The sequence below is a fragment of the Patiria miniata genome, unplaced genomic scaffold, assembly GCF_015706575.1.
Source record: "Patiria miniata isolate m_02_andy unplaced genomic scaffold, ASM1570657v1 HiC_scaffold_1, whole genome shotgun sequence".
Taxonomy (NCBI): Eukaryota; Metazoa; Echinodermata; class Asteroidea; order Valvatida; family Asterinidae; genus Patiria; species Patiria miniata.
In genome coordinates, this window is record NW_024037047.1 from 6,971,696 (window position 1) to 6,982,048 (window position 10,353).

The 10,353-nt window shown below is 40.6% G+C and overlaps 1 protein-coding gene across 1 annotated transcript; it reads left to right on the forward strand.

The window, feature by feature from the left end:
- Positions 1–4,276: 4,276 nt before the first annotated feature.
- LOC119721225 lies at positions 4,277–7,650 on the forward strand. Its single transcript, XM_038191197.1, has 3 exons — positions 4,277–4,359; positions 4,854–5,036; positions 6,152–7,650. Exons 1-3 carry the CDS (start codon positions 4,311–4,313, stop codon positions 6,277–6,279), a joined length of 360 nt encoding a protein of 119 aa, XP_038047125.1. The 5' UTR covers positions 4,277–4,310; the 3' UTR covers positions 6,280–7,650.
- The last annotated feature ends 2,703 nt before the right edge of the window (positions 7,651–10,353 follow it).

Genomic DNA, 10,353 nt, shown 5'->3' on the forward strand with positions numbered 1-10,353 from the left:
CATATATCACTGTTTTATTTTCCCTTGAGGCGCTGCAAAGAACAATCCCTCATTGCGATTACTACTGTAATATTGTGTGGTCCAGTACTAACCAACTCCACTCCTTTAATGTCATGCAGAACCGGGCCATCAGACTCTGCACCCTCTCACAACCACGAGATCAAACTGCACCTCTATTTGCAAAACTTCGCACACTAACACTAACGCTCACGGATATTAACAAACTTCAAACAGGAATTTTCATGTTTAAGTACACTAACAAAATTTTACCTCAAGTTTTTTTTCGGCCCTTTTCACTTCGTGTGAGTCTGGCCCAATCGCTAAACGAAAGAGAGATGGGCACTCCGTTCCGGTGAACACAGATTCGTCCCTATAGTCCCCTTGCAATAATTACTGTTATGTGGTATGCTCGTTATTGTTTAAGGTTTACTGGTTTTTTTTTTTTTATTTGTTTACTGACATGTTTATATGTTCACTATTGCATGATTTTCTCATTAACACTTTATTTTCTTTGTGTAATTGTTTTTTTGCCATTTGATTGTTCAGCTTGTTCATCTTTCATTTTACATTTTGATTTGGCTGCCTACTTGTTTGTTCCTTTTTGTTTCCTGATCAATTCGTTTTTGTTCACTTTCTTGTGTTTTGAATTCTTTTGTATAGTTTTGATTTTGACTGCATGTAGCTGCACGAACATTTGATTATGACATCATCGTTTTTGTTGTATCCATGCATAATTAAGTTGTCATTTCGGGTTTCTTTTGTCAAGGCATCTCCATATATGCGCCCGGCTTCGGAAGATGCCTCCATAATTGCCATTTTTTATTGTCCTTTCTTGCTTACTTATCTCCATGTATATTTATCATATTACTTTAATCAAATTTACTTATCAAGTTATTTTGTTACATTGTCTTGTTTTCTTTTTGGCATTATGGAAATAAATGTTGATTACTTGATTAAATCTTTATTGTGTCCTTAAAACTTCAAGGGGCATTAAGTCCTAACTATCAGTAGCTGGGTTTTCCCTCCCTTCATCTTTGAAAACCCCCCAAAACCTAGCGGTGGATTGAAAATGTTGGTGGACCCACCCTTCAAACTTATTCATCCAGATTATATTTCATAATCATTGTTCACTGTGTATGTTGTGCTGTCTCATGGGTTCAGTGCACATTTAGGCCTACCCACTCAACGGAAGAAAACGGAGAGTTGGGTAGACCAGTGCGAGAGACAATTGAACTGTCGATGATGTCTGACGCCCACCCCAAGACACTGGTGTCCGCTCGATTGTCCGAAAGTTCGAAAGTTCGAAGGTTCGTTATTAATCCGAAGGTTCGTTCGTCCGTGCTTACCACGGACCACTTGTGGGGTACCCGTCTTTTGTTCGAGGTACCCCGCAACGAAATCTTTGGAAATAGGGACATGTACAATGGAACAACAAAGGAGGGACCCCGGAAGTCCATCTGGCTGGGATATCCGAAGGTTCAATAGTTCGAAGGGTTCACTAAACCGAAAATAGATTTCGAAGGTTCAATAGCCCAAATAGACAATAAAGTTCGATAGTCCGCATCGACATTAAGGTTAAACTGTCGGAATTGACAGCATTGAGCATTATTGGAAATTCGGACTATATTGAACATTGTGTGCTTTCGGATTAATGAGTCTTTGGACAATTAAACCTTGTTTTCGTTTCGGACTACTGAACCTTCGGACTAATTAACCTTATTCTAAATTCGGACTACCAAACCTTCGGACAAATGAATCTTTGGATTATCAAATCTTCGGACTATTACGAACCTTCGGAGTATCACATCAAATACTCAGATTATCGAATCTTATATTTCATTTTGGGACTAATGAACCCCCGTCTGTTCGGGCTATCAAACCTTCGGATCAATACACCTTCGGACTGTGGAACCTTCGAAATATTGGGCGGATCCCAATTCACTATGGTTTTAATTTTCAGAATAAAGTCAGTCCTGCATACTTTGTGCTGCATTGTTTGCGTAAACCAGTACGAGGTGTGGCCTTTCATCTGGGCTTCGAAAAGTGATGGAAAAACACCATTACATGTAAGGAACTCATACCTTGTTTATACTTTTGTACTGCATTTGTATAAAACATTTACAAGCTGTATGTGTTTGTTTTGGGGTGTTTTTTTGTGCATTCAGATGGAAATCCCAACTTTGTTCTGAAGGCATCGCTAACAGAGTTCTACCTTCCAGAAGGATTTCAGCAAGTTCTGCCTTGTAGAAGCTGGACGCCTGGTGACGTGCTGTGTGAAGTCCGATGGATTCATGAGTCAAGTCACGTCGTCGTTATTTACAACTTGTCTGCTGACAAAGTTGAGGCTGATTCTGACTACGATCTTGCCAGTGACTTTGGTCTGCTCATCAAATCAGTGAATCCCACCAATGCAGGACGCTACTCGTGCTACATTCCAGATGGTCCAGAAAACGCGCCCTTGAAAGGAGCTTTTGACATACATGTGATTGGTATGTGATTGCATTATACATGTTCGTTGTGACCTTCCAATGTTTTTGAAAACTGTTATTTTTTTTCGTCACTCCGATTCATTCTCCAAATTATATTTTGACAGCAGGCCCAGATTTTGAAGCGTTACTTTTTGTCACATTACTTTGCTAATCCATCCGTTCACAACTGCCTATAAAAAAGTGACATTTTATTCCGATGATTTGTATTAGGTATGATAAGAGTAATTTCGTGTAAATACTTCATATAAGTGTCCACGCTCAAAAAATCGAATTTTTAAAAACTTTGTGGTATGAAAGGACTAAGGGAGCAAGTAACCAAACTAGACTTTTTAAACTTTTATTTTGCCCGTTGCCATGGTTACTGGCCATTATGTGTCTTGGCCATTTTCGGCTAATTTTGAGGCTGCAAAAATTCATTTTTTGCGTTATTTTCAAAGGTCATCAAGCCAAACTGCAAAGTAATGTCACAAAAGTAACTATATCACGACAAAGTATCATCCTAACCCTTACAAGAAAAAAAATGGACCTAAAACATTTATCATGTATTCACAACCAGTTGCTCATATTATCCGATTTCATGACATCCAGTTTCATATACATGTATAATGCCGATGACATTCAACTTTACATAACCTTTAATCCCAACTTTCCAGGTGAAGCTGCTGTTGCACTGCACAGGCTATCGAAATGAGTAGATGGCGTTCGACACTGGATGACTGCAAACAAGCCGAGACTAAACAGCTCCAAAACTGAGTTTTTCATATCTGCATCTCAAAACAATCTCCCAAAGCTCATCAATTACACCTTCCCAATCGATAATGAGTATGTGTCCCCCATCCATTTCAGTGAGAAATCTAGGAGTAACATTCGACCCATCCATGACCGTGTCCTCTCATGTACCAGGAAAGCTGTACTCATGCCATGAGGGCCCAGATTCTGTCTAGACTAGACCATGCTAACTCTCTTTTGGCCGGTTGCAGCAGCTCTGACATCTCAAGACTGCAGCGTCTACAGAACAGGGCTTCTCTTATCATTTTCCAAGTTCCTCACCGACATCCCTCTACTCCACTTTTGCAATCTCTTCACTAGCTTCCAATCGAACAACGCATTATTTTCAAAATCTTGTTATATGTTTACAAGTCAATCCACGGTCTCACTCCCATATACCTCTCAAACAGCATTTCATTCTACAAACCTTCATGATCCGGATTGCGCTCCGCTACAGACACAACCCGGCTCGTGGTGCCTAGGGGCCAAAGGATGGTGGCGGAGAGGTCATTCTCTATCTGTGCCCTTATATTGTGGAATGATCTCCCATCAACCATCAGACTGGCTCCTAGTCCACAAGCATTCAAAAGCCTCCTCAAACACACACTTGTTTGCCAGATCTCTTATGTGATTTACTCTTTCAATGTATCTGTTTATGTTTCTTTGTTTTTGTTTGTAAAGCGCATTGATCATCAATTTGGAACTGCGCTGTATAAGCACCAGTATTCCACTAAATGTACCATTAGAGAGACACGTTATATTAATTTCTTCGATAATAGGGAGACACCGGTCATTAGGGAGACACATAACTGTCTCCCTAATTTTACAGCCCCCTTTAGAGGCAACATTTTACCGTCGCAATTAGGTTATATTTGTTGCTCGTGGTCTAATTAGTAAAAATACCAAAACTCGTGGAAAGGACAATGGAATATTGGGTTAGGGCACATCTAAGTCTATGGGAAAGTCTCCCTAATGACCCATTCCCGGTAATTATTATTATTATTGTTATTATTTGTCATTTTAGGTGACTCACTTCCAGCAAGTTCGAATAGTATGTCTTCGTCAGTAACAGTGACACAAGGGCACGTAATGACTCTACCCTGTGAGTGTGCACGACACTTCCATGATATTTATGATTCTCAACATAAACGTTAACAACTACAAGCCTGCTATCATTACACTTTAAACTGATTCCCATGTCTTTATTGTTCAGTGCCTTAACCAAACGTTCTTACACGAAGAAGGAATGTATAAATGGAGATAGCCTCGCCATTTACAAGACAAAGACCCCCCCCCAATAAAAAAACAAACAACAACAACAACAACAACAACATAAACAATCGGTTGTTCTGGCTCATGGGAGGGTTACTTCATGTACATACCAGTAGCTTCTGAAAATTGAATGAAACTGCTGCAAACTGCTCACTGTCTGAAATGACCTGAAATGTACAAATGTGTGGCTTGACATTTCAAACCTGATCTTTGAGATAGATCTTGGCAAGGTTGAAATGTCAAGCCCTCTTTAACTCAATAGGTAGATAAAGCAGAAAGATTGTAGAGGATTCTTAGTGTGATTTTTGTTTGTTTTCTATACAGATAAGGAACTCAATCCCGACCCTTCTGAAACACCTAGTGCCATCTTCATCGCGATTCCTATTGTTGCACTCATTGCACTCATAGTATTAATATGTGTACTGTTCCGTTGGTGGTGCCGCAAGTACAAAGGAGAAAAGTCCTTCACAAAGTGCTCCAGTTCGGACAAAATACCTGACACAAAAGGTACTGTAAGTTGTCAATTGTTTTCAGAAAATGAAAATTGTTAATTTTTTCCTTCAATGAGAAAGCCTTCCAGTCTTACCCGCATTTTCTGCTGGATTGAAGTTAATAAAGTGAGTGAATCAATCCATCTTACACACACACACTGCCTCGATGCATGGTCAGGTGCGATGCAAACTGTTTCCCGCCAGACTATCCGCTCTGTTCACAAGTGCCCCCTCACTGGCAAATAAAGTACAGTTGGGGGTGACCAACCGACGCCATCTTGCCTGGCTGCAATTTTGCCGCGACTCGCGTGGCACGGCCGTACCACTGCGTGTACATATAGTACAAATCCCCTGGTGTACGTGCGTCACACACAAAGTACATGTACAAGGATTGGTGCGCGTCAACCAGCTAAATGTCCCGCCCATGGGACGTCGTTGCTAGGTAAACAGGGCGCCCTCTTTGTTGGCGCACGGAGCCCATAGGTGGGGATCACCCAGCAGAAGGGTACAGACACTTATGGATTGGTGGCTCCAGGGTGAAAGGGTCCTGGTCTCCTTTTTTCCTGATGAATAACGTGAAATAACGCATTAAAAAAAAAAGCGTTTTCCCCCTATCTAGACAGCACCCAAGCCCACCAGACATGTCGAAAGATGATAGTTGAAACATAATTGAAACGTAATTTAAATCCCTATGACTACGAATGATCAACTCCTCTTCCCACAAGTCATAGGTCTATACAACTCTGTGTACACAAACTTGACCTCATTTCTGATCACAAGGTGCAAACCAACCTCTCTGCTTGGCACAGTACTTAAAACAATGATAGTTATCTAATGAATGAAATATATCATCCACTTCAATTTTCTTTGCCAGCAGAGGCTTATTGTTTTATTAAAGGAAAGAAATCAATAAAGAGTAATTATTTCAGTGATTACAGTCTAGCCTGGATGACGCAAATCTGACCGGAGGAAAAGTGTGGTTTTATATATATTTTTGCTTCCGAGGCCAAAGCAGTAACTTTTTTTTATAATCCCTGAGGTTTATAGATTAACAAAACCCCAAATTTTAAAGCATTTGCAAATGTTTGCAAAATAAATCAGTTGGTAAACTCTTGATGAACATTTTTCTAGTTCCAAGTGCCCCAGGTTCTTCGGACAGCCCAAGATCCACACCCTGCGTCCAATTGCTGCTTCCAGAGAGGGTCCTATATACAACACAACCATCAGACATCTTGCAAAGATCCTCCACCACTTGCTAGGAAACACCAAGCATTACATCAAGAACTCCGACCAGTTTGCGGCATTCATCCAAGACCTCACCCTCCAGCTGGACGACATCATGGTCAGCTTTGATGTCGTCTCCCTCTTCACCAGCATTCCCACCTCAGACGCCTGCACCATCGCCAAGGACAGACCTCAAGCAGACACCACTCTCCAAGACCGCACCGACCTCACCCCTGACCAGCTTCAAGATCTGCTCCTCACATGTGTCAACTCATCCAGCTTCTGATGGCGGGACAAATTCTTCGAACAGTCGGCTGGAACCTTCATGGGATCTCCTGTATCCCCGCGGTTCTGGTTGACTTGTTCATGAAAGAATTTGAACAGACCGCCATCGCAACAGCAGATCACCAACCCAAGGCTTGGCTCTGGTACGTGGACGACACCTTCGTCATCTGGCAACATGGGCAAGACAACCTCCAGCTCTTCTTAAAACGCCTCAACAAGCTTCACAGCAGCATCCAGTTCACCATGGAACAAAAAAGAGATGGCAGCATCTCATTTCTTGACGTTGAGGTGTCCAGAAAGCCAGACGGAAGTCTTGCTCGCAGTACGGACAGATACCTGCACAGCAACTCTTTCCACCACCCAAGAATCAAGTCCTCCGTCAACCGAGCCCTCGTCCGCTTCCCCGTGGTTTTAGTACATGTATTTGTCTTTGATGATCTCCTCATATGAAAGAATAATAAGAACAAAAACTACCACTTACAGATATAGTTTTATAGTTATAGTTTTAAACACCAAAAGAAGGGGGGGGGGGATGTCCACAACCTTGTTTACGTGTTTATTATGGCGAACCGATATGTACGTGAAGTAAGTGGTGATCGACCTCTTGTAGCGTCACCACGACCAGGTCAGCAAATTACACGGGTGAGGGCTCCTTTCATTTCTTTTGTCCCTAAATTCATTAAGTCGGCATAGTAGCTAGGTTTGAGGGTATTCTTTATTGTTCACCGATCATGTAGATGGGCTTTGGTGAAAGCTTGTGGAAAGGGTCAAACAAGAGTGTTTCTTTTGGGCTACTTTGGGTTCTAATTTCAGCGTGCGCACTGCATACTTTACATGTATTTTGTCATGTGGAGCACAGTAGGCTGAACGTACTATACTATGTAATGTACTATATTATACGATACTTTATGAACGTACTATACTATGTAATAATTTGTATCCGTGGGCATATATTATACGCGTACAGTCATGACGAGATTCATTGTCTATACTCTATTCAATTCGGTGTTCAATTTAGTGTTGCTCTGGCTTGGTATTACCAAGCCAGTATTTTATGGACCGACTTAAGTATTTTATGGACCAACTGTTATATTCAGTTGGGTCATTTGCATGCTCCCCCCCCCCGGAAAAGCCAAAAAAAAAAAAAAGAAGAAAAAAAGGAAGAAAAGAAAAGAAAAGAAAAAGAGGCGCGAAGTCATATTGGTGATGTAAATTTAATGGGTTGGGGGAGGGGCAAAATGTCCCTGCCCCTCTAAAACCGATAAATCGAGAATATGTTGAGAAATACTGGAATTTTTGGGAAAAATATGTTTTGCCCCCCTCTAAAAAAGTCCTGGCGACGCCCATGGCCATGAATTTTAGTCTCAAGTAAGTACATGATAGGCCTTGGCAAAGAAAACATTGGTTTTTATCCAAAAATGCATGTATACATGGTTTACCACATTGACCTCTGGTATAAGTTAGGTAACATCATTGCTATGACGTCACACTATTGTTAAAAGTTTGGATTCGGAACTACGAATCCAATTTTTTCTCGTGTATTTTCTTTAACAGAGATCACCGAATTCCATACTGATCAGCCAATGCGTTTAGGAGTAGGCCTAGGCCTAATATATTATTATAAGTTTCATTGGAGGGGATCGTGGCCCCGCCCCTGATCTTTATAGGGTTAACGTTAAAGGGAGTACCTGCATCAACAAGACATTAAGCTACTGATTACGAAATGCTATCATATATATATATTTTTTTTCACTGAGAGTGATGACACAGAGAAATTAACAACATTAAAGTTTTGCCACCTCAGGTGGTACCAAGTCGGTCTGGCCAATGGACTAAATTGTGCAAGGGCGTTATTCAACAGTGCAATGCAACCATCGCTATTGATCATGTTCAGGAGTATTATAAAAAAAAAGTTTCATTGTGGGGGGGGGGGGGGTCGTGGCTCCGCCCCTGATATCCATAGGGTTAACGTTAAAGGGGGTCTGGATAATCAAGGGGTGATAACCATTAATAAGCTACCACGTTGAAAATGCTACCATTTCAACATATAAATTTGAGATGTATTGCAATAAAAAATAATAGCAACTGGATTTTTTCCCAACTATCACTCGGGAGGTAACACACTGAGTATACAGTGTTAAAACGTCGGTGAAGGGCAAAACCTAATTTGATTTATATCACCCGACGCAAAATTCCATCTTATAACAACTGGATTTTGTTGGAAAGCTGAAACCGATATCGCGCTGACATGTGGCGCTGTATAGATTCACGTGCGAATCCAATACACACGATTGTTTGCATGTTCACCTATTGCGTGATCAAAAACAATATCAACCATAATGTCCAAGTGTCTCTTTTTGTTATTTACTGATGCAACGTATAGCTTAGACTGATCAGCTTTCTAAATAATTATATTATAACTGAAACAAGACCGTAAGTAATTGTTTTGTTTCATTAAAAAGATAACATCTGTCTCGTCATTTGAAGAAGTATTAATGGCGTAGAAATGGACGCGAACTTTCTTCTTCATAAATTTGGAAGATTAGCGATACATGTTGTACACACATTAGATACACGTTTATTGAATGCACGTGACATGATTGTCACGTAAGTTAACATCAGTTTATATGGAATACTGTCAACGAAGGTTACATTTTTGAGACTTAAGATTAACTCGCATTTGCTCTGAAGACTAATGCGAGCGCGGAGCGCGAAGCCCTTACGGCGTGGGGTCCGGGGCCCGCTTAAGGGGCCCGGGAAATTTTGGATTATAGATGCTCTGTGGTGCATGCTGAGGCGATTCCTGGCCCCTTTCCCCCTGAATTAATTAAGCAAAAGTTGTTAAGCTTATAAAGATTTTTTTAAAAAATATACTCTTGTTTTTACAAATTTTAAGCTACTGTGTACTTTAAAGTTGTAAACCATGTATTTTCGTCTGCATAATTTCAAGCACTGTATTAAAAAAAGGAATTGTATTGACTTAGAAAACTGTTGCAATGGGCGATTCGCTGGAGCATTTGCTCCAAGGACTAATGCGAACGCGGAGCAGTGTCTTACGGCGTGGGGCCCTTTCGGGGCCCACTGAAGGGCCCCGGGAAATGTTTGATTCTATAGATGCTTTGTGGTGCAATCTGAGACAATTCCTGGTCCAATTTCAGCAAAATGTTGTGAAGATTATTAATTTTTTTTTCGTTATCGCTTCGGTTTGCGGTAACACCATGTGTTTTTTAAATATTTTTTGTTCATTAGTTTAAAATGTACTCATGTATTTCTTAATACAAGCCTAGTTAACTTTCTTCTGTTCTTCACTTGATAACCAAGTATTTTCGACTGCATAATCAGCTTCTAGCATTTTATTTCGGAAAAGGAATTGGATAGGCTAAGTTTGTAAACTGTTTTTAAGGATGCGTAGGGCTAGGGAGATCTGCCCCGAGGACTACTAATGCGGAGCGCAAATGTCTTTCGGCGTGGGGTCCGGGCCCGCTTAAGGGCCCCGGGATTTTTTGTTTGATAATTAGATGCTCTGTGGTGCAATCTGAGGCGATTCCTGGCCCCTCTTTCCCTGAGTTATTTTAGCAAAATGTTTTAAGTTAGATAAGGATTTTTTTCATTGGTTTAATACAAGCCTTTTAAGTTTCTTCTGTTTTTCACTTGATAACCATTTTCGTCTGCATAATTGTTTTAGTGCATTTTATTTTGAAAGGGAATTGTATAGACTTAGTTTGTAAACTTTTGCAAGGATGCTTTCTAATGTTTTGTATCAAGTTTAAATTTTGATTTTATCAATATGATAAGATTTTCTTTGGAAATTTTCTACGGAAACG

What these genes read in the sequence shown, in the direction of transcription:
- LOC119721225 (XM_038191197.1), top strand. Translation starts at nt 4,311, where the DNA reads ATGTCTTCGTCAGTAACAGTGACACAAGGGCACGTAATGACTCTACCC. An exon ending in GCACGTAATGACTCTACCCT is followed by an intron (nt 4,360 to 4,853) that starts GTGAGTGTGCAC and finishes TTTTCTATACAG; the next exon opens with ATAAGGAACTCAATCCCGAC. An exon ending in CAAAATACCTGACACAAAAG is followed by an intron (nt 5,037 to 6,151) that starts GTACTGTAAGTT and finishes ACATTTTTCTAG; the next exon opens with TTCCAAGTGCCCCAGGTTCT.